Source organism: Pipra filicauda, unplaced genomic scaffold (assembly GCF_003945595.2).
Source record: "Pipra filicauda isolate LSUMZ 115617 unplaced genomic scaffold, ASM394559v2 scaffold80_size11013439_pilon, whole genome shotgun sequence".
NCBI classification, from domain to species: domain Eukaryota; kingdom Metazoa; phylum Chordata; class Aves; order Passeriformes; family Pipridae; genus Pipra; species Pipra filicauda.
The window spans coordinates 7,170,238-7,193,034 of NW_024104987.1; the positions used below are offsets into that span (position 1 = coordinate 7,170,238).

The 22,797-nt window shown below is 56.1% G+C and overlaps 3 protein-coding genes across 5 annotated transcripts in view; 2 read left to right on the plus strand and 1 right to left on the minus strand.

Moving 5' to 3' along the window:
- ITGB4 (integrin subunit beta 4) overlaps positions 1–10,221 on the plus strand; it is a 28,725-nt gene extending 18,504 nt beyond the window's left edge. The window contains exons 31-41 of the mRNA XM_027749849.2: positions 278–460; positions 668–799; positions 1,804–2,004; positions 2,899–3,072; positions 3,565–3,738; positions 4,675–4,824; positions 5,495–5,683; positions 6,232–6,387; positions 6,822–6,986; positions 7,171–7,287; positions 7,874–10,221. Of these exons, the coding sequence (XP_027605650.2) occupies positions 278–460; positions 668–799; positions 1,804–2,004; positions 2,899–3,072; positions 3,565–3,738; positions 4,675–4,824; positions 5,495–5,683; positions 6,232–6,387; positions 6,822–6,986; positions 7,171–7,287; positions 7,874–8,004 (1,772 nt within the window). The 3' untranslated portion in view covers positions 8,005–10,221. The remainder of the gene's footprint in view (positions 1–277; positions 461–667; positions 800–1,803; positions 2,005–2,898; positions 3,073–3,564; positions 3,739–4,674; positions 4,825–5,494; positions 5,684–6,231; positions 6,388–6,821; positions 6,987–7,170; positions 7,288–7,873) is intronic.
- A 291-nt stretch (positions 10,222–10,512) lies between these two features.
- On the minus strand, positions 10,513–15,366 carry GALK1 (galactokinase 1). The gene is made up of 8 exons (XM_027749875.2): positions 15,177–15,366; positions 14,213–14,402; positions 13,769–13,888; positions 13,124–13,259; positions 12,545–12,726; positions 12,154–12,304; positions 11,788–11,950; positions 10,513–10,721 (listed from the first exon to the last, which is right to left on the minus strand). Exons 1-8 carry the CDS (start codon positions 15,339–15,341, stop codon positions 10,650–10,652), a joined length of 1,179 nt encoding a protein of 392 aa, XP_027605676.2. The 5' UTR covers positions 15,342–15,366; the 3' UTR covers positions 10,513–10,649.
- On the plus strand, positions 14,971–22,361 carry LOC114003180. 3 transcript variants are annotated; one of them, XM_027749873.2, is made up of 17 exons: positions 14,971–15,075; positions 15,866–16,016; positions 16,360–16,467; positions 16,552–16,624; positions 16,763–16,919; positions 17,000–17,045; positions 17,905–17,963; positions 18,058–18,093; positions 19,104–19,156; positions 19,387–19,519; positions 19,600–19,796; positions 20,011–20,056; positions 20,160–20,225; positions 20,732–20,791; positions 20,931–21,013; positions 21,182–21,276; positions 22,073–22,361. In XM_027749873.2, the coding sequence occupies exons 2-17, from the start codon at positions 15,980–15,982 to the stop codon at positions 22,105–22,107; spliced, it is 1,284 nt and encodes a 427-aa protein (XP_027605674.1). In that variant the 5' UTR covers positions 14,971–15,075; positions 15,866–15,979; the 3' UTR covers positions 22,108–22,361. The 3 variants fall into 3 exon arrangements, with proteins under 3 accessions (XP_027605674.1, XP_039246276.1, XP_039246277.1); XM_039390342.1 differs by lacking the exon at positions 14,971–15,075 and having other exon boundaries at positions 15,839–16,016; XM_039390343.1 differs by lacking the exons at positions 14,971–15,075; positions 15,866–16,016; positions 16,360–16,467; ... (4 more) ...; positions 18,058–18,093; positions 19,387–19,519 and having other exon boundaries at positions 18,116–19,156.
- The last annotated feature ends 436 nt before the right edge of the window (positions 22,362–22,797 follow it).

The following is a 22,797-nucleotide window of genomic DNA, read 5'->3' on the forward strand; positions in this document are numbered from 1 at the left end:
ACGTCGTTTTTCATCTCAAAAACTTAGTTCGTAGATCTAGACTTAGGAATAGGGTGCCAGGAAGGTGCTACTTGTGACACACCAGCAACAAGAGACCTGTGGTGTAGGTTGGCTTCAGCATTCAGTTTGGGAATTTCCCCGGGACGATGTCATGCCTGTTGTGAGCAGCCCAAAGAGCTGCTGGGCTGTGTCCTGACACCAAACCTCAGCGAGCCCAGGGTGGGGTGCTGTGGGGTCCTCTGTGTCTTGTGGGTGACAGGCGTGCCCGTGTTTGCAGTACCCATCGGCCCCGTGAAGAAGGTGCTGGTTGAGGACCCGAAGAAGCGCATGGTGCTGATTGAAAACCTGCGGGAGTCGCAGCCCTATCGCTACACAGTGAGGGCCAGGAATGGTGCTGGCTGGGGGCCTGAGAGAGAAGCCACCATCAACCTCGCCACGCAGCCCAAGCGCCCCATGTCCAGTGAGTCCCTGCCTGGGTGGGGAGCAGGGGAGCAGGAGCAGTGCTGGGGAGCGCTCCCCATCACCCCCAGCTGCCTCCCCGTCCCAAACATCCCCTGATGTTTGCTCTGCTGCACCAGCCACCCCTGGGAATGCTGAGGGCCAGCCTGAGCGTGGGAGAAGTGACTCTTTGCTGCTTGTCTAACGGTACTTTCCACCTGTGCTGCAGTCCCCATCATCCCTGATGTCCCCATCGTTGATGCAGAGGGAGGTGAGGACTACGACAGCTACCTGATGTACAGCACGGATGTGCTCCGCTCTCCGGCCGGCAGCAAGCACCCCAGTGTCTCTGATGATTCAGGTACGCTGCTCTGAGTTTTGCAAAGGTCATTTTTAACATTCGTTTTCCTCAACAGCAGCTTTGCTGCGCTGCTCCTTTCCTCCTCTCGGAGATGGGGAGATCCAAGTCATGGAGATGGTGGAGATCAGCCTTTCCAAAGCACAGTAGCTGCATCCGTGGGAACACCTGACTGGTCACAGTGTAAATAAGACCAGTGTCTCCTTGTCTTAGCCATGAGGCAAAGAAAAATCTCAGTGTGGGGTGGAAGAGGAGCTTTCCATGGCCCTCCCTGCTCGTCTTCCCTTCCTGTTGCCATTTGGTTGGATCACAAGTTGGTGTCAGCAAACAAGCACTGGCAAGGCACAGACCTCTGAGTTCCTTGGATACTCAGGGTCCTAGCCAAGCCAACAGGAGGGAACTCAGCAGTGCTGGGAAGGCACTGGCCTCGCTTCCTCCATCACTTTGCTCTCTGAATGAGTCTGACTCCCTGGTTTTGTACTGGGACAAGGAGAGGAAGATGGGCCATAAGGGAGAAGATGAGGCTTGTCAGTAGGATTTTCTCTGGGAGGGTTCTCAGGGCCTGGGACCCAAGAGTGAGTCCCTGGTCTTTTCAGAGAGCCAGGTGATGGAAACATCAAGAGTTGGACCATCCCAAGCACACATCGAGGAGTGATGAAACCTCTCCTGAGCAGAGGACAATTGTTGCAGACTCTTTGTGACAGGGACAGTCGTGTGGTGGGACTTTGACTCTCACCTTTTGTCACAATGGACACAGGGCTGGAAAGCAGTCTGGGGGTGAGGAGCCCCATGCCTGTCACGCTCCCACCATTCTCCATCCACCAGTCCCACGATGGTTGCACCGCCTGAACTCATCAGCCAACACTTGGCGGGATGGGCTGTGAATGAACACTGTTCCCACCGGTTCCTGCCCCTTCCCCTCCCCAGCAAGCAGCACAGAGGTGGTGGGTAGCCCACCCTGCCCCCTGCGAGTCATGCCAACACCAGTGCTTGCGTTGTCCCAAAAGGCTCCAGGTGGAAATATGTGCCGCTGTTGGGAGAAGACCTGGACCTTCGCCGCATCACCTGGAGGCTCCCACCTGAAACCATTCCCCGCCTCTCTGGCAGCAGCCGCCTCTCCTCGGACGCCGAGGGTCTCCTCCACGAGGAGGACAGCGACGTGGTTACTGGCAGTGTGAGGAGGAGCGGGACACCCCGGCCCCAAGCAGGTGAAGGACGGCTTCGTTATGGCACCGAGTGTCCTGTCTCGTCCTGCTCTGAGCCAAGGGGCCAGTGGATGGGACCTGCCCCAGTCCGTGTCCCCGCCCTCCCCTTCTGTGCCCATCCTCGTGCTGGTGTGATGCACTGTTGTGGTCTGCTTCAAAACCTTGTCCTGGTGTGTCTGCTCACAAGAGTGTCAAGGTAACCCCCATCTCGGCATGGACTTGGGAGCCTGCTAGCAAGTTGCTTCTACAAAAGGCTGGACCCTCGAGGCAGGAGCAAACTCAGATGATGGCAGTGCCACTTCCAAAGGCAGCTCTCCACCCTAATTAAGTGCCCTGAGCTTCTGGGGCAGATCTGCTGGACTGTTAAACAGAAATCACTCTCTCGTGGGTAGCTGATCTCTCCTGCCCCCCTGGGAGGGGACGGGGGTTTGTCGAGGACCAAAACAATGGAGTGGAGTTTGCTTTTCAGATCCAGCTGAGATGAGATCCAGAACGAGATTTGGAGAAACCACCTCCATAAAGGGCCGTTTTCCTTCTTCAGCCTCCTTTTTAAATCTGAAATTACAAACCTGTGCTTGCATCTAAGGAGAGATGTGAGAGAACGTGGCAACAACCACAAGGCAGTGCCCCAGCAAGGCCGAGGTCTGGAGTTACCTTGGGCACCAGGGGTGTGTCTGGTGCTGGGTGTTTTTGTTTATCTCTTTGTTTCTGCATCGTCACATCGGGCGCCTGTGGCTTGTCCCAGGTGTAGTGCCCCAGAACAAGCTCCTGGAGTGGCTGAAGCTGGAACACAGCCAAGGCAGGGGGCACCGTGATGCCTCTTGCTTCCTCCCCGTGGAAACTGGAGCAGCAGCCCTGCCCACAGCCACATCCCTCATGGTGTGCCTTCTTCCACAGAGCACTTGCTGAACGGCCGCATGGACTTCTCCTTCCCCGGCAGTGCCAGTGGCTCCCTGACCAGGACAACCAACACCAGCTACCACCAGCTGAGCTCCCACGTGCATCAGGAGCACAGGGTGATGGGGAGCTCCTCGCTGACAAGAGAGTACTCCACGATGCAGATGGGGCATGGTGAGTACTGCGGCCATGGGACCCAGCCTTCCCTTCCACCCCTGTGACTGTCTTTGGATCCGTGCCCTAAAGTCCTTTTGGGGTGAAGACTGTGTTCACAGCTAAGGGGGCCTATGAACCAGAGGTCAGGAAGGTCATGTCCTCACCACTGATGTCTTGGTGCTTTGCTAAGATCCCTCTTCTCCTAGACCAGTTTGGAAAGGGTTCCCATCCCTAACATGCTGAGTGCTCAGGAAAGGGAGCTCCATCCTTATCCTCACACCACAAAGCAGTCCAGGAAGAGCTCGTGTCTCTTCTTCTCACTCTGTCTAGCAGCGTGGTTGCCTTTCAGCTCTACGCCTCTATGTCAGCTGTGCTGAGAGAAGGTTGTTAAAAGATTCCTCAAACCTGAGCTTTAAAAAGTCATCCGTGCAGGAACCAGCACCTGGGCTGAACCCACTCTGAAGTGTTTCCAATGGTGTTTTTCTCTTTCTTCTTGCACTGCTTCTGTAGATTACCCAGGGACACTCCTCCCTCCCATCCGTGAAGATGCTGGGAGGACAATCCCACAGCCCTGGGATGTGGGTTTCAGGAGCAGGGCAAAGGTGAAGGGTTACTACCCCAGCATTGGCTTTCGGGACTCTATAAACATGACTGATGGGTCCACAGGGATTTGCAAGTACATAGGTACAGCTTGTCCAGTGTCTGCTCCCAGCCACACATCCCATAACAGCCAAGCCACTGTCTATCCATGAGCTGTTGCCATCCACTGCTCACCCCAAACCTCCCCCCCATGGCTTGCTGTGTGCTGTGATCTTCCCCCTGACCCAGCCTGTGCCTCCATCACACCACCTTTCCATTTGCAGGGGACTTCCACTGTGTTTCAACCCACCTGGACTCATTAACACTCACCACCACTGCTGCCACCGTGCTCTGATCAGCTCATTGTCCCCATCCTCTTCATTCCTAACGAGTTTGTTGTTCTCAGTCTTACTCCACAGGCCTTTGGAGAACTCTTGGGGAGAATGTGTGCTCCATATGAGATGTGCCTCTGCAAGCTTCTTGGCCAAAGTCCCTGTCAGTGAGGGTTTTCAGTCCCTGGATGTCACCTGGGAGGCTGCTGGGCTTGCCATGAGCCTTGTGTCCCAGTGGGCTGAGCTGAGGAGGAGCCAGAGCACCCAGTCCTGGTCCCAGCTGCCCCTTGAACAGACCCTGGAGGTGTTGGGCTGCTTTATCTATAGAATAAGGCCAGTCTTAGCAGACCTACACCTGAAGAAGTCTGTGGAAGCTGCTGGCAGGCTGGACAGGGTGCTTTGGGGTGGGTGAGGAGGGTCACACACAGCACCCAAGCCCCTATTCTGGTCTCTACCACAGGGGCATGAAGCTTACCTTGACTTGTCCCACCCAAGGTTTGCACCCCAAGGCCATGGGACATCCCTGTAGATGTGTAGAGCCAGCCAGTCCCCCCTCATGACGGGTCAGCTTGCAGAGATGACATCTCACCACATTCTCCCTGAACCATCAGGACCACCCCATGCTTGCGTGTGCCACTCCCCCCTCTCCCCCAGCCCTCTTAGCCCCCGTTCCCCAGACCTCCACCCTGACGTTCCCTTTCTGTCTCAGACTCCAGGAAGCCTCTGGGCATCCCTGACACCCCCACACGCCTGGTGTTCTCTGCCCTGGGACCCACCTCCCTGAAGGTGAGCTGGCAGGAGCCGCGCTGCGAGAAGGAGGTGCAGGGCTACAGTGTGCAGTACCAGCTCCTCAGTGGAGGTCAGTGAGCAGGACCCTGCTGGTGGGGGGAGTTTCGGGTGGTGGAGAGTCTGGTCTGGGTCTTCTCCTGGACAACTGGCTCTGGGTGACCCTGCTCTGAGCAGAGTGGGGTTGGACCAAGTGACCTCTCCAGAGGTGCCTTCCAACCTCCACCAGTCTCGGATTCAGGGTTTGGTCCCAAATATGATTTTTGTGCAGCCTTTTTTTGTGCAGGAAATGTTTCAGCTACCCCACTGCTCTCATTCCTCATTTCTCCTGTGGGGGGGACAATTTCAGGGGTTGCTCCAACCCTCCTCCCAAATAAACCTTTGACTCATTCTCCACCAGCCCAAACATCTTGATGGTTTCTTCAACATGTGGAACTTGAAGAAAGGACTGAAATGGAAATATTTTTACATCAGTCTTGGGGCAGTATCAGTGAAAATGTGATTCTTTTTGTCTGAAAATCCTTGAGTTTTCAAGAAGCTGTTGTTTATCCTAAGCCTTTTTTGGAAAAACCTCTCATCCTGCACTACCCATTGCTGGTGGCAAGGTGTGATGGAGGTGGTCAGGAAGGGACCCTGGATGGCTTTTCCAGGCAGTTTGTTTGAGATGGAGTTTGGGCAAAATCCATGGCTCTGTGTTTGTGCCTGCAACACGGTGTTGACACCCCCCTCCCTTTGCATCCCAGGAGAGGTGAACAGAATCACCATCCCCAACCCCAGCCAGAACTCAGTGGTGGTAGAGGACCTGCTGCCCAACCACTCCTACATCTTCAAGGTGAAGGCACAGAGTGAGGAAGGCTGGGGCCCCGAGAGGGAAGGAGTCATCACCATAGAGTCCCAGGTGGACCCGCAGAGCCCGCTCAGTCCTGTACCAGGTGAGGCAGATGTGGACAGAAGGGTGGCACTGATGTCTCTGCTGCTGTCTACAGTGCTGGCCTGTTTTCTCTCCCCTTAACCACCCTGAGCATTCCTTTCCTTTCTCTCAGTTAGGGACAGGACCTCCTTTCCCATGCACTTGCTCCCCACTAGCTGTCTAGATAGAACCACACAATCGCAGAAATCATTAAGTTTGGGAAAGACTTCTAAGGTCACAAAGTCCAACCTGTGACCACCTTGTCAACCAGACCATGGCACTGAGTGCCACATCCAGTCGTTTCTTAAACACTTCCAGGAATGGTGACTCCACCACCTCCCTGGGCAGCCCATTCCAATGTCTAACAACCCTTTCTGTGAAGAAATTCCTCCTGATTTCCAACCTGAACCTTCCTTTGTGCAGTTTGAGGCTATGTTCTCTTGTCCTGTTGCTAGTTGCCCGGGAGATAGCTGAGACCTTCCAGCTCATTCCATAAATGCTGTGTGCAGATCCCTCCCAGGTTCCCCCTCACCCCCTCCGTGATGTGACCTGTCCCTCATGCCCTTGCAGGCACACCCTTCACACTGAGCACCCCCTGTGCTCCTGGACCACTGGTTTTCACAGCCCTCAGCCCAGACTCCCTTCACCTCAGCTGGGAGAGACCCCGCGAGCCCAACGGGCCCATCTTGGGCTACAGGATCACCTGTGAGATGCTGCATGGAGGAGGTAAGTCCAGTTCCATGGGTAGAGCTCAAGATACCTCCAGCAAAAGCTGCAACTTGCTGCATTTTTTCTAGGACCAGTGACAAAGTTCTCTGCCTATGTCAGTGCAGACAAAGTGGGGACATGAGGCTGATCCCAGGCCTGGGAGCTGCTGGCTCCTGATGCTTTGCATCATTGCATGGTCTGGTGTAACAAATGTGGTGGGAAGTGGAAGGACCTGTTGCTTATTGCAGCCAAAACCCAGTGGAGGTTGGTTGCTGAGGTTCCCCACTGTAGTAAAACAGGGTTGCCTTAACCCTTAGTAGAACTGGGTGTGATCCTACAGTCTGTGGGTGGCATAAAGCTCAGGGAAACCAAGGCAGCACTCAGAGTTGGGGGGAGTGTGTTTGGAAGGACCTTCACTCTTGTCTGTCTTCACCTCTGTCTGTGTGGATTAGGGGAGCCCAGGACAATCTATGTCGAAGGAGACAATCTGGAAACCACCCTGACTGTGCCCCACCTGAGTGAGAATGTCCCATACAAGTTCAAAGTGCAAGCCAACACCACCCAAGGCTTTGGGCCAGAGAGAGAAGGCCTCATCACCATTGAATCTCAGAACAGAGGTACAGTACCATGTCTCTGTGGAGGTGCAAAGTTAAGAAACCTCTCAGAGAAGGCAACAGAATTCCTGGAGTTCCTTTCCAGTTCTTCCTGAGCTGACTCCTGGTGTGTGTGAACTGTGAAGGGTTGAGGGGTTGGAAGCTCTTTGTTGTTTCCTGGCTGGCTCAAACCTTTTCCTTCTCCCAGGTGCTTTCTCCCAGTTTGGAGGACAGCAGTACATGAGGGAAGAAGTGTACAAATTCCCCACTGAATACAGCACCAAAACCAGCATCAGCCATTCCTCTTTGGATCCCCACTTCACAGGTAGGGGCTCACTGTTGCTTTGAAACCCCCCCAGAAAACAAAAGATAATTCTGCTTGTCCAAAGTTCTGAGGGGGTGCTTTTACCTGAAGTGCCAAAGGCAGGGAAGGAGGGTCCATCAGGTGGGATTGCTGAAGATCTTACACCTCTTACTTTCTTACATCGTGTTCCTGCTCTGCCCCAGAGACAGTTGCAGTCATTTCCACATGTGCTGCCCAGTCACAGGGGGAAAGCTGAGTTCCAAAGTTCTTCAGCACTATCACTAGAGACTAAATCATAGCTCTTCCTGCAAGGTTTGATCTCTTTAGAGCAGTAAAAAACAGAGCAGTGTGACAAACACCTTTAATCACATCAGTGTAGTTTCCCATGTCGTCCCACTTAAACTCCTGGGTTCGCACTGCAACACCGAGTTTGGGAGGTGTTAGGAGATCCATCTGACTGACTGACATAGCAGAGTACTGAATCACTTGATCTGGAGGGGTCTTCCATCAGTGAAAGTGGTATTTAAGGGCAAACTTCTGCCCGGGATCAGCAGACAGAGCAGATCCCTGTCCCTGTGACCCCGCACTGAGCGCGCTGTCCTTGCAGACGGAATGCTCGTGACGAGCCAGCGAGTGGAGAACACCAGCAGCACCCTCACCCAGGAGTTTGTGAGCCGGACCGTGATGTCCAGCGGGACCCTCACCAAGCAGGTGGAGAGGCAGTTCTACGAGGCCTGAGCGGGGGCAGGCTGAGCACCAGCGGGACATTCGGGATCACGTGGCAGAACTTTGTGGAACAACCCAAGGGCGCTTCCTCCAGATGCTGCTGCGGTGCCTGGGCAGCTCCTGCTGTGGGTACAGACCCTCCCTGGCACTCCAAGCTCTGGACTTCTCCTTTGGAGCCCAGTGCAATCAGAGCTCTGGCACAGCTCGGTCATCAGGTGTGTGATCATCAAACTCATCCTTCAGGGTGGAAATTTGGGTGTCTCCATGGCTCCAGCCTTCCCAGGTAAATGGAGCAGAATGCTTTATTCTCAGGTCCTCAGTTTTGAGAGGAACTCAACTGGAAAAAACCTGATTTATAGAGGGTCACACTTTCCACCTTTGCTCCAGGCTCTCTGGTAACTCACCTGCCCACTGGAGAGGGTTGTTTGTTCTGTTTGGGGTTTTTTTTATGAGAGCTGCAAGGTAGGGTTTGGGGGTAACCTGTGCTTTCTTACTGCACCTAGTTGTGTCTGTCCTTCACTGCTGACATTTGGTACCACTATAGCAAAGAATAACCTTTTGTTTGTGTAGTGTTATTCATTGATGGCCTCTGATGCTTTTTTTTTTTTGGGCATACAATATTGTACAGTTTTCATAGTATATATATATAAATATATATAAATGTATTTTATTATTTTATACAAAAAATGGAGGTGGATGAGCTCTATGCTGAATGTAGAGGCTACACTGGGACTGTGGCTGCTGAGAAACATGAATAACTGGAAGAAATTTGTTAAGGACTCAATTCAAAAGCCACTTGAACCCTGCAATGAGCCTGTTGATGAGCTGGTGGGCTCTGCCTTGGACTTTATATCCTCAGGCACCAGAGACTCCTGCAGAAGGGTGCAAGTGGCCAGACCTGCTCGCTGCAGGGCATCCCCCAGCCAAGTGCTTTCCAACCATGGCACATGGGCACAGAAGGGGCTGGAGGCTGCCCAAAGGTGAGGGATGGGGATGGCCCCAGTGGTGGAGATGGGAACAGTGCTGGGCTTTCTTGCATGGCTGATGTGGACAGTGTGAGATTTCACGGCAGATGTGCTGGGTATCTTTTAAAAGACTTCTTGTCCAGCAGCAACATCCATAAAGGGACCTGTGATCCACCAGTAAGCACAAGGGAAGAGCAAACCTGGGAACAGGAGGTGCTCCCATCATCCTGAGACTCCTTCAGTCTCAGCTTCAGCTCTCCTTGCACAGTGCTGGGCTGAGCTGAGACCTTGCTGGGCTTCATTTCCTGGCTCTGGGCACGATGCCCAGCACCTCCCTGCCCTCTGCCAGTGAGAACAATTGAGCAGCACGTTTCCCTGGTGTGTTCCAGCCGCACAGGAGCAGGCGAGGAGCCTGCGGAGAGCCAGGAGCCTGCCCGGAGCAGCAGCTGCCACTGCCCCAGGCTAGAGCTTCCAACCAAAACAGCAGCTGCCTGGTCATCCTGGCAGGATCACTGCCCTGGTTTCATCTGACAATGGACCTTGGCTTTTCTTTTTTTTGTTCTTCCTTTTTTTTTTTTCTTTTGGTTGTTGTTTTTGGGGGGTTTTTTGGCTTCTTTTTTTTCTTTTGGAATCTGAAGAACTCAGCACTGAGTGTTCCCTCTCCTCTCCAGGCTTTTCATTTCACTAGGAAGGGTTGTACACCTTTAAGCCAAAGATGCACGTGGGTGAGTAAAGTCCACAGGAGTCTGCAAGATTGCAGCTGGAGCTGGGTCAGTTTTGAACTTGGCTCAAGAGATACTTTACCAACCCTGTGGTTTTACTGTGCCTTCAAGAAGCACTTATTTCTCCTGATCAAGAGTCAGTGGCATTAACCTGCCTGTCTCCCTGTTCCCATCTCCCCTCTGTGGCTGGGGTTTCCTCTCCAGCTGACACGTGGACTGGCACAAGGACTCTGTGCCCCTTTTTCCCTGTGCTTTTTGGTCCATGGTAAAACACTGGAAAGTGCCTAAAAAGGGAGCCCCACCTCCAAGCATTTTAACCAAAGATTATCCCCTTATCCAAGAGCAGAGCCTGGCCATCAGCTGCTCTCCAGGGAATCATGCCCTCCCCACATACACCATGGCTTGTGCACTAACCCATGGCTGTAGTTTTAAATTCCATCTGATCATTAGGGATGGTGCTGTTTCAGCCTTTCCGAGGCAGATCCAGAGCAGGTCTTTGATCAGATGGCTTCCTATTGCACTTAATAAATGTTTTCTCTACAGTCTGCCTCTTCCTTTTTCTTTAAAAAAAATCTAAAATTAAAAAAAATCCCCCCCCCAACAGCCTCCATCTGCAGCAGACGAAGGACATGTGCCAGAGGCAGATTCCCAAACAGGAACTTCTGCCAAGTGCAGTGCCTGCTGCTCCTCCACTGCCATCCCCTCCTCCAACTGCAGCTCCAGAGGCACTACTGGACCCCAGAGCCCTGGTAATGGCTCATCACTCCAGTTCAAACTGGAGTTAAACCAGTCTCCTCTGAGGAATGGTCCCCAAGGACTTTGGATCAAGTGGGTGCAGAACTGTGCAAATGCCTTTATTGAGCAAACGATGTAGACGGACAAACTGACCCCCTTGGGAAGCAGAGAAAGCAGCTGCCTCTGAGAGAGAGGCAATTCCAGACCAGGGATCTCAGGTGAGGTGGTTGCTCCTCTACAGGGGCAGTCCCTTTGCCCCTCCAGAGGGCTTGGTGAGGTAGAAGGTGGCTGTGCCGCTGTATTTCTCCTAGGAGACAAAAGGAGCAGTCAGTGCTGGTGCTCTGGGGCTGGGCTGGGGGATTCCAGAGACAGGGAGAAAGGCCCTGCTGGTCAGCCCAGCACCCATCTGACCCTGTCACCACCACTCCAACAGCAGCCATGTCAGATGCTCTTTGGGGACAGCATCTTGTCCCAGCCACTGCCTTGGGTCCCATGGTCCATCCAAAGCCTGGGGCAGGGAGGATACCGACACACTCCTCAGCTGACCCTTCAGCAGCACCTTATGGACTGTTGTCCATGATTTTTTCCAACCTTTTTGACCCTGGTGATGCTTCATGGCCTCTACAAACTCCCCCACCCCAGCCCTGTGCAGTGCTTCCTCAGCTCTGATCTGCTCCTAACTCATCCAGTGGTGCCTGGTTCTTATTTTGGAGGATTTGAGGGTCAGTTCCACACTCACTCCATCTACCCCCTTCACTGGTTTGTAATTCCTGGTCACGTTCCCTCGCTCCCAGCTTTGGCAGAGGCACAGACCTTTTGGTCTCTCCTCATTGCAGACCTTCCTCAGCCCCTTCTTTATCCCCCCAATTATTTACAGGGCGCACCATGATCTCACAGAGCAGCAAAATGAAGCTCTGCCTCCTTCACAGTCCCCACATACTGACACCCCCATTTTGCTGGTGTTTTCAGCTACCAGTACACTCTGAGGTGCTGATTTAGAGAACCTTGGTGATAGCACTGAGATCGTTCTTGGGCTGTAGCTGCCTTTGTTAAGCTCAGCATTGCCCAAGCTTAGCTCAGATCACTTTTCCCCAGATAAATTTGGCCTTCCTGAAGCTCACCCAGCACCTTTTCTCTCACTTCCTCAATGCAGTGACACCCTTGGGCAGGGTTCTGTGATCAGCACGGTGCTGAACTGCCTGCAAGAGTTTAGTGGCACCGGCAGACTTGGGCCTTTCATGGCCCTGGATGGGCTTCACCAACCCTAAGTGCCTCAGGAGCACCATCTCAACCACCAGGTCTTTCCAAGCTGTGCCCCTGAGTGTTCCCTTGGGATCTTTAAGTCAATCTCCTGGCACTTTTCTGCTGCATACCTGGATGTGTTGCTTGGCTCTCTCTGCAGCCCCAGCTTCCAGCAGTGTCACAGTGCAGCCTCCAAAGCCTCCCCCGGTCATCCTGCTGCCATAAACCCCATCGACTTCCAGAGCTGCTGCTACCAGCTCGTCCAGCTCGGGGCAGCTCACTTCATAATCATCCCTGGAGAGGGGAGACCCATGGTCAGCCCTGTCCTGCACCCTGCCCATAACCACTGCACCATGAACAGCTGAAACCTGTGTCCTGGTGCAGCCACTGCCATAGCAAACTGCAGCGATGTCGGATGCTGCAGACACCAGTGCAGCTCTGCCTGTAAGTGCATGTATATGTGAGGAAGGCTGTGAGCATCCTTGGTGCATCCTGACCTGAGGGAGTTGTGACTCTCCACCATCAGCCTCCCGAACATCCTGTAGTCCCTGTCCTGCAGTGCCTGTGCTGCCTGGGCTGTCCGTGCTATCTCGCCGATGACGTGCCTGGCGCGCCGATACACCTCCTCGCCCAGCCGGCTCCTGGCCGCTGTGGAGACACGTGTGTCCCTGCAGCAAAGCCACCCAGGGATGCTGCTGGAAGCAAGCACGGCTACATCCTGCAGCCATCCTGTGCCAGAGCTCCTCTAGGTGTGGCACACTCCCATCCTAGTGCGTGCACCCAGCCACCTGTCCCTGGTGCTACCCCACGGTCTCAGCTGGTGCCACAGGGCATCGAGCTCCTGGTGCCCCGAGAGGCTGCCAGAGCCGAGGGAAGGACTGTCCCCACCTTCCAGCTCGGCCATGGTGGCATCCCTCAGGCTGGCCTTGCCGAGTGCTGCCGCTGCCTCCTCGCAGTGCCGCCGGCGCGTGGGGTACTCGCTGCCCGTCAGCGTGTGCCGCACGTTGGAGTTGGTGATGAGCACGGCCAGCCTGGCATCGCTCAGTGGGACAGGGACAGTCTCCAGGGACCTGCAGCGAGAGCTCAGCGTGGGCCACGTGCCCGCTCCAGCCCTCGGACACCTGTGTGAGGCCACGTGGCAGGCAGCTCCTGAACCAGAGGCAAAGTCCAGGTGGTTTAGGATTTCGCTCGAGTATTTCTCTCCCTTCCCAATTATTAGTTTCATAACAGTCCCTAATGAAAGTGGCAAAGGGACAGGTAAGTAGGGGAAAGGCTGCAGGAGGAGGAATCAAGCCAAGGAGGAATTAAAAGGCAGGCAGACCCATCCCCACGATGAGATTTTGGGCTGGGTTCAGGGGTTAACCCTTCCATGCACTCCTGTATTTATGTCATGGCCACAGGACCAGCTCATCCCCAGCTGCCCGAGGAGGTGGGCACAGCACTGTGAGCTCAGCACTCAGCCCTGACCTGCAGTCGATGAGCAGAGAGTGGCCTTCCTTGCCCATCACGGATATGAACTGGTCCATGATCCCACAGGGCATCTCAGCAAACGTGTGCTCTGCCTTCTGGCACGCCAGTGCCTTGGCTACCAAATCACCATCATCTGTGCCAGAGTGGAGACACACAAGTTAGCAGCTCCAGGACCCTGGCCCCTAGTCTTGGAGCAGGGGGGGGCAACATGGAGGTAAAGGGTTGTTTTCCCATAGAATGGGGTTTTGCAGCTGCAGGTGCTTGCTCCTGCACCACTGCATGCCATCCATGCTAGTGTGGGTCCCCAGATCCAGCTGGACATGATAATTTAACACTGGTATCTCAGATCTCTCAATTTTTGGGGACATCGGGGAGGAGATGCTCCAAGGGGAACATCCTCTCATCCCCCTGGCCTGTCCCAGGGGTGGTCCATGGATTTTAGAGGTCTGGGCAGCTCAGGCTGGATGAGCCAGAAGAAACACACAGTCACAGCAGTGCCTACTCTGGCTGCAGTGGGGAGTTGTGACCCACTCCACAGCAGCGTTTCCCCAAGGGCTGTGGGATCTTGCTAAGGGCAACCCCTCATCCCAGCTCCCACCTGGAAACAGAGACACCGGGGGTCAGGACTGGCTGCTGCCTTACCAGGGCAGAGCTGCTGGAGGAAGGTGTAAGTAGCCACCTCCAGAGCAGCTGAGCTGGAGAGGCCCCCGCCCAGGGGGATGTCACTGGCGACCACGGCACTGAACCCTGGCACGGCACCACCTGTGGGAAGAGAAGGGAGGAGGGGGGCTGTGAGCCCCTGCAGGGCTGAGGGTGCCCCACAGCTCACGGGGAACAAGAGCAAGGAGCCCCTGCCCAACATCCCACTTTAAAACACTGGGTGACCCACGGCAGAGCGTGACCCAGGCACCTGCTCCCAAACACAGGAGGCTTTGGAGCTGAGAGCATCTCTGCTGGAGCCTGGTCCCGGCAGAGCTGCAGGTTTGCAACAGCGCTGGAAGAGCCCCTGGAGCGCACCCAAAACCGGGTGCTGAACACCAGCCCCTGCGAGGGGGTCTCTGCCCCACCCCTCAGCCTGGGTCTTACCCCGGTAGTGCTGGATGACGCCCTTGACGTAGTTGGCCCAGCGAGGCCGCCCCGGGCTCAGGGAGCTGCCGTGGTGGGGAGCTGGGAACTGCACCCTGTGGGGCTCATCCGCCTCCGCCGAGGTGGTGAGGATGGAGATGGTCCCGTCCTGCGTGGGGGATCCCACCAGCACCGTCCCCAGCTGCAGAGCCTGGGGGTGGGGAAGGTGGGCTCAGACCCCTTGACATCCCTTGGAGTATCCCCATGGGTGGCAGAGGACAGTGGTGGCTGCTTCCGACTCACAGCTGGAGCACCCAACACATGTTCCCCTTAACTCTGCCTCCACAGAGCCCCCAGTGTATGGTCTGGCTCGGCACAGAATTAAACTTTCTGGCTACTTATTGCCACACAGGAACAGTCTTCCTGCTGAATGTTGTGATGGACCCCCCCCCCAGCTCAGTGCCAGGGTGCTGGCTGTCGGGCTCCGGGGGAGTGGTAATCACTACAAGCATGGGAGAGGCTTCAGGAAGTTTTCTTGCCTGCCAGGGAATTCAGCTGACCTGCTCCCACGCTCTTCAGCCTCACAATAATTAGCTGTATGTTTGATTTAGGACTGAGCCAAAGGGAGCTCGAAGGAGCTCAGAAAGAGCAGGAAGCTCCTGCTGCTCCGAACCACCTCCACCACCAAAACATCGCTCTCCGTGAACAGGAAATTGTTTGACCGGCTTGCAGAAAAGAGGTGGTTGGGAAGGGGAAAATCACATTCCCCCTGTAGTGAGTGAGGAGCTGCTCTGCGGAGCCCCTCGTGCTCCGGATCCTGCTGCGAGCTCCGGACTCGGCGGGGGGATCCCGCAGGGTCCTCGACTGAGGGACACATCCCCGAGGTAGGGGACATCCTGGGGCGAGGTACCCCCCGTGGGCTTTCAGAGGGGACCCGGAAGGGTGACATGGCGGGATGCCGGGGCCGGGGATCCCAGGCTCTTACCATGGGCAGCACGAAGCCGCCGTTATAGTCGGTGTGCTCGCCGATGAGGTTGACCCGGCCGGGGGCCCACGCCGCCAGCACCGCCGGCACCCCGAAAGCCGCTTCGTGCGCCCGGCGGGCAGCCGCCAGCAGCGGGGACGGACCGGGACCCACCGGCTCTGCCATGGCCGCACCGCACCGCCCACGACCGTCCCGCACCTCCCCCGGGTTCGCACCGCCCCCGGGTTCCGCACCGCCTCCGGGATCCACACCGCCCCCGGATCCCGCACCGCCCCCGGGATCCCGCACCGACCCGGAATCCGCACCGCCCCCGGGATCCGCTCCCCCCCCCGAGCCTTGCACCGTCCCCGGGTCCCGCACCGCCCCTGAGCGCCCCGCACCCTTCCCAGGGTTCTGGGAAAGGCTGGTCGTGCGTGGGCAGCCCTATGGGCAAGGCGAGAGCTGGCCCGCACACACCCCGTGTGTACCTACGGCGGGGCCAGCGCCGGGGCTTTTTAACGCATATATCCAAATCCGTATCGCAGAGCCTGTCCTAATATATGTACAGATAAATATGTGTCTGTTTGCACGGGTGCCTCTCTTACATATGCGGCTTCTGCCGATACAACGTATGTAACATATATATGTATCGATAGATGTCTGTGTTATCCCTGTATACGTCAGCGTCCGTGCTTTTGCTATATGCTCAGGTACACACACCTGTGTGTGAGGTTCCCCCCCCCGGGCCACTCCCGGGGCGGGGCCCGTTACCGGTTCCCGTCCAGCCGCCGCCGCGGGACCGCTCGGCCCGGGGGGACGAGCCTATGGCGGGGAAGGAGCCGCTGCTGAGCGCCCTTAAAGGTGAGCGTGGGCCCCTCGGGGCTTTTCCTGCCTCTTCCAGCAGCGCTGTCCAGGGACCGGCCCTTGGCCGCGCACCCGTACCAGTCTGACCGGACAGACGGCGGGGCCGGGCTGGAGCTCCCCGGGCCGGGGCTCCCTGGACCAGGGACTTTGAGGAAGTTTACCCGAGTTCCTGCCCGTTGTGGCAGCCGGAGCCGGGGAGGGTCGAGCCCTGCCGGGGTGTTGGGCACCCCGCTACCACCATTCCCCCCGCCCGGGACTGTGCAGAGCTGCTCCCGTGGGTGCCCCCCTGCCCTTCCCCCGGCTGGGGCACCCACGGGTGCTGCCTTTTCCCTCACTGAAGGTGCGGTGCTGCAGCTGCGGGAGGTCGGGGGGCCCTGCACGGACACCTCGCCGCACCTCGTGTCCCTCTGCCAGCGGCTGGAGAGCATCCTGCGCAAGGGGCTCCGACGTGAGTGACTCTTCGTGCCCGGGAGGGGGGTGGCAGCTCCCCGGGGCCCGCGGCGAGGGGCCTCGCGTTCCCTTTCTCCCGCAGAACCGGCTTGGGGCTTCCGGAGACGGGATTACTGGCACTGGCTGGAACAGCTTCCCGCGGGGACCAGCGGCAGGTGAGCGTCCCCGGGCAGGGCTGGGATGGAAACCTGAGCTATGGGGGTGTCTGTTGTGACATACTCATCCCAAAGAGCCCCGGTGCAGGGAGGATGCTCCCGGGCGCCGCCAAAGGTGCTTTCCCTCTCCCCGAACAGGCCGACCCCTCTCTCCATGAGCATCCAGAGAGCCGGGGGCTGTGAGCGGACACGGACGGCCCAGGGCCGCGGGCGGTACTTCCTACGCTTGGCCCTGCAAGGGAAGGTGCTGGCGGTGGCCGTGAGGGAGCTGGCACAGACCCCCGGACTCCTGGAGGTGCAGCACGTGGTGCAGTGAAACGGGCCCACATGGGCAGTGAAATGGCAGAGTAACGGTGGCGTTTCACTGTGTTTCAGTTTTATGATCCAGAGAGCTCCATCCTCGGCAGTGAAGGTCTCCGGGGTAAGATGGTGGCGCATCCAAGGTGGGATGTAACCTGTGTTATGGCAGTGCACTGCTGCAGGGGAGGGGGAATAGTCCACTGTGATTTTTCTAGTCCAAATTTAGTGCTGGAATCTAAATATGCTGCTGCAGCGATGGAAAAAGAGGTGTAAATATTTAAACAGGGTTTGAATCTGTCTCGAGTTGGTTTTAGTGTCATGGGATAGGGAAACGGCTCCTGAAGGGTCTTCCAGTGTTATTCCTTCCTATGTTTAAGCAGACCTAGTGGTCTGGCTTGAGGGGAGCCCATTATGGCTGGGCCTGGGCTGAGGGGTCGCACAGGGGTTTTAAATGGCTGTATTGCCTCGACAGGCTGCAGCACTCCATCCATCTGCAGCCGTGCTCCTTGAGGGGGCCAGGCCAGGGTGGAAGCCTTTAATCTTTTGATTGTGATAAATAACCCCATGTTAAACCTGTACATCAATGGTTTATAAATCACCCGCGCTGCTGGTGCATGAGCAGATTGTAGACCCAGCAGAGTGATTGCAAGGCTTGTGCAGGAGAGCCTGGGCAGCTTTGCTTTGCTTCTAGGGTGAGAAATGGAGAGCGAGTCACTCGTCAGCAGCGTTTGCTGCAAGCTTTGGTCTGAATTAGGGCAAAGCAGGTGCCAAGCCACACCTGTGCCGGCAGTGGGAGCCGGGGATGAGCCTCCAGCAGCAGCCTGGGTGCTGTGGTGCTGGAATGCTCTCAAGGCCTCAATCCCAGGGCTCATTAGTTACACGGAAAACGGCTTTATTCTGTCCTCTGCCATGTCTCTGTGAGGCTGTAGCTGCCAGAAACCCTGCAGTGACACTGCTTCTCTGTCCCCATCCCTCCGCAGAGCCTTTCCTCTCGCTGCTGCTGGTGCTGACAGAGATGGATTTCTCCCTGGATCTGCAGGTGTGGTGATGAATCAGGGGGGTGGTGGCTCCCAATGCAGGGCCCCAGCCCCTTCCTGGCGGGACTGATGGCACTGGCACTCCTTTGTTTACAGAATTGCAGCTTCTTGGACGAGAGCTGGCTGCTGCCGGTAAGGACTCATCGCTCCCCGGAGCCGTCCTCCCGCCACATGGCCCTCGCTGAGACATCAAATGAGGGAGATAAGGAATGATTTGGTGGGGAGGGACTGCCACACACCTGGGGTGCATTGGCTCAGGTTCACCAGCACGAGCAGAGCTGCCTCTGCCACCGAGGTGGGATCCTGCCAGGTGCCTGGGCTGTCACCAGGAGCACATCCCAGCATTCCTGGGAGTAAAACCAAGCAAGAGTAGTACCCAGGCCTAAATTGCTGCCATTAAGTGAAGTTTTCCCGTGCTCCCTTCCCTGATTTCTTGCCCAAAAAAATCCCCATTTCCCTGGGCTGACACAGATTACGCGTCAGTTGGTTTCGCTCTTGGTTTGCTCGGTGAAACATCAGTGTGTTACTGAGAACAGCAGGGATGCCTTTATGTCTTTTAAAGATGAAGAGCATCCCTCCACTGCCCTTTTAACCCAAAAGAATCCCCAGAAAGCTCAAGGCGGCTTTGGGGGTGCTCACGGTGTGCTTTGAGCTGTGGTGCTGCTGCAGAGCCGGGGATCCTGCTGGGTTTTGGATGTTTCTGACAGCAAGTGCCCCTGGCCAAGCTGGCCGTGTTTCGGGTCCCTGGCTAATGCGATGTGACAGTAAGTGCTGCTGCAAACAGCAGCAGCTTTGGGGAGGGGCGGCCACACTCCCCTGGCTGTGTGGGGACATGTGGGGTGAGGGAGAAGGGCTCTTGGCTAAGGGTTCACCTGCTGCTTTGCCCTCCCATCCGTGGAGCAGTTTTGTCCCTTCAGGGTCTGGGCACAGCCGAGTGCTGAAAGAGGGCAGGGACAAGCAGCCGCTGATGGTCCCAGCTCCGCCTGGGGCACTGTTGGCCAGGCTCCCAAAACCCTGGTTTGGCATCAGTGCCAGAAATGATCCAGGGCATGGGATCCCAATTCTCCCCCTTGTCCTGGTCATGCTCCTTGGATGTCCCATGGCCATTGCCAAAGCCACTGTCACTGGCCCCTCTCTTCCAGGTGTGCAGCACTTACGAGACAGTCCCATGCCGAGCGCTGGGGATGGTGCTCAGGTAGGAGCCTTTGATCCTACTCTCCAGAGGGATCTGGTCACCACAGCACTCAACCCCCTCCCCCAAAAAAGGGAGATAAACACCCTGTGAGGGTCTCACCGGTACCTGCTGTCCATGAGGTGGCTTTTACCTGCTTCTTTGCATGGGTGAAATGTCATGGGTGGTACAAAAGGGCTGGGGGAGCCAGGCAGGGTCCCTGGGGCTGAGCCGGGGCTCGGCCACACCCCCAGGTATGTGGAGGGCCGAGTCTTTGTCACCAAGGTGCTCCCTGAGAGCCAGGCGGAGGTGGACGAGGTGGTGCTGGCCGGTGACATCCTGGATGAGATCAACGGCTGCTCGCTGAGATACGCCCACAGCGGGCAGGTGGGTGGGCAGGGAGGGCCAGGGTGGCTCCCCCTCCCCTGCCCCCCATCCTACCCTTTGCTTCCCCTCTCTCCCTCCAGGCTGGGGACATCCTGCAGAAGCTGAAGGGACAGCCACTCATCTTCCGCCTGCTCCGGTGGCGGTGGCACGACGGGCAGGTCTATGAGCCACTGCTGCCCTACCTGAAGGTCCTGAAGGAGAAGGAGCCCCATTTCCAGCTCCAGCACAGCCCCCGGCACAGGGGCGAGGGGGAGCCACGGCAGCTGCGGGGGGGCAGGTGGGTCTGGTGCCATAGGGAGCCCCCAGGCTGGGTTGGGGGTCCTGCCAGTGGGGTATCCCTGTGCCCACACTATCCCTGATCTCCACTCAAGGCTGTGGGGCCAAAGCTGCCCCTGTGGCCTTGGGGTGGTGGGGGGCTGGGAGCATCTTCCCCTGCAAAGAACAGCAGGAGGGATGTGTGGTGTTCCTCACCCGAGCCCTTTTCTCCCCAGGCTGCTCTACAACCTGCAGTACCTGGGCCAGACCAGCATTGGGACGGTGAGGCTGTGGGGCACAGAAGGATGCCATGGGGTGAATCATCTCTTCTGAGTTTTTTTTTCATGAGCCCATGGGTTATTCCCTCTTTCCCCTTCTGTTCCAGTATGGTGGCAAAGAGGTGCTGGAGCAGGCCATCCCTGCAGTGCTGGAGGGGCACTTGGCAGTGCAGGTGAGTGATGGGGCTGGGGACATCCTGGGAAGGGCTCTGTGAGAGAATGCAGGGAAATGGGGTCTCTGCCATGGATATTTTTTTTCCTGCCAGCTCCAGGTTTGCTTGGCCTGGCTGAATATTTGCTACCCTGCCACCATTATGGGTTTTTTGCAGGTCAGAAGCATCTCTGCAGCCAGGATAGGAAAGGGCATTAAGGAAAAAACATACAAGCACCTGTGGGAAAGCACTTGGAAAACTGTGGGGAGGCTAAGCCTGGTTCCAGGGGTGCTTTAGGGCTCAGGTCACTTTGTTGGAGCCTTTGGTGGGTTATCTGTGAAAAGATGGAAGTAGGAGAGCACTGAGTGGTAAAAAAGGCAGCACAGGGAAAACATCTTGAAACAGCTGAGCTTGACTGTGCTTCATCACCTCTGTGTTTGGATAATCTCTGTGGGTAAGTGTCTTATCAAAACCAGAGCTCAGGGCTGTGCCCGTCGGGGCTTCTTCCCCCTCACCCCCCCCTTCAGGAGGTTTTATTTGATGTGAAGGAGGCAGAAGTCCTGGTGCAGGAGAAAGCGTCTTCCAAGGTAAGCAGGCGACACCCAAGCTCTGTGTGAGTCCCAAGGATGCCAGTGGGGCAGTGTGGGGTCCTGGGGCCAGTTTAAACCAGGAATGGGGCTGGCAGGGACTGCCTCCAGCCCCGTCCCCCTGCTGTGCCCTGCGCAGCTCCTGTGCCGCCATCCCTACCCCACCATCTCCTGCGTGGGACGCTGCACGTGGAGCAGCAGGATATTCGCCTTCTGTGTGGCGTGAGTGCTGCCTGTGGGCCCTGGGAGGGGGGGTACGGAGGGATGTGGGTCCTGGAAACCAAACAAGCGGGGTGTGGAGCAGCCGCGGGGTCCCCGATGCGGTTGCAGGGCAGGGCTGGGCTCGGGGCCGCGCGCTCTGCCGGCTGATGGACGTGTTTCCATTTATAGCTCTTCCCCGGAGAGCCCTGACGGGAGCACGTTCGACTGCCTGGTGTTTGCATCGAGTTCTGAGCAAGAATGCGAGGAAATCGTCGGGAGAATCGGTAAGGGAAGGTTTGTGCCTTCTGATACTGTCACAGCAAGACCGTGGAATACCAGGAATTGCTGGTTTCAGTCCACCACGTGCAGGATCTGACTTAATTCTTTTTGTTGAGGTTACTGAGATGAAGAGATACTTTGATAGTCTTTTTTTATTATTTTTTTTTAAAGGACCGCTAGACAATGATTTTATTTTAAGAAACAGCTTCTAGGCATACCCAGATGGTTCATTGTTTCCACCAAGAACTTGGATGAAATATTGTTTTCGAGGGATGTTATTTTAAACATACTTTTCCTGCAGGAGCCCAGCCTGCTACTGCAGTTCAGCACCAAACCAAGCATTCATAAATCCCGTCGCTTGGAATTTTTTTTCATTTGGCCTAAATGGAAGCTGCGTGGTGCTTCCTGAATTCCATGGGCTACTGAGGATCCTCAGATTTCCCGTGGGGAAACTGTCCATGGGGACATCCCTGCCAGCTGTCCCCTCACCAGACTGTGCCCCCAAAGACCTGCCAGGTGATTGACCTGAGATCACCAAGCCTCATCTAAAGTTTGAGCTGGTGCTTAACTTTGATTCAAAGCAGTTAAGTTTACAATTTAGATGCAAAGGAATCTTTTTCCCTAGAGGTCTGGCAATTAGGAAAATACTTGTTTAAAACCTTGCCTTGGATCATTTTAGAACTGGTTTTTAGTAGGTTAATGCTGTTAACCAGGGCCTGGGTTTGCTTGGAGTGGTGTAGGACAGGGAGGTGAGGAGGAAGTTGTGTAGGAGTGCGGGGTAAGGAGTGTCTGTTCCTCCAGCTGCAGGATTTAAGCACACGGAGTGGTTTGTCTGAGGAAGGAGAACCTCATGACGAGGCACTGGTGTCCCAGCCTCCCCCAGCAGCACATGAGGGATGCAGGCCCCGGCTCTCAGAGCAGGATTTGGGATGGTTTTCACACCAGTGTCACACCATCCTGGTGGGACAATCACGGGTGGTCACCGCTGACTTACAGCAGACACGGGTAGGAACTGCTGCTGCTCTTCCCTCTGAAGTGCCACTGCACTTTAATTTCGTTGGAATAAATCAAGCCAAGCTGGCTCAACTGCTTCCCTGTGCTGCTGTTCCATGACATCTCCAGCCCTACTAGTGCAGCCTGTTCTGTGAGGGCCTCACCATTCAATTTAAGTGTTAATTACCTGCTGTTCAGGTGCAGTCTGAGCACTTTCCTCCACCACAGCCCAACCAGGTCTGGCTGCTGAGGAACCTGCCTGAGCCGAGCCCCAAGTGAAGGTTTGAGTATAATCCCACTCTCATCCAAAAATCTGGAAATGAGACTCTCTCAGAGCACCCACCCCTTTGCTCAGCAGCCCATCTGCTGCCAGGGTGTATAATTAGCTGTTCCCCTCACACCCCATCCCACTGTGATTATCCGGGACTGTCACGCAGCCCAATCCCACAGGAACTCTCACACCCCCCACCCTCAGCACCGACAGTGCTTGGGAACAAGCAGGTGGCTTTGCTTTAACTCCAAAATAAACTTCC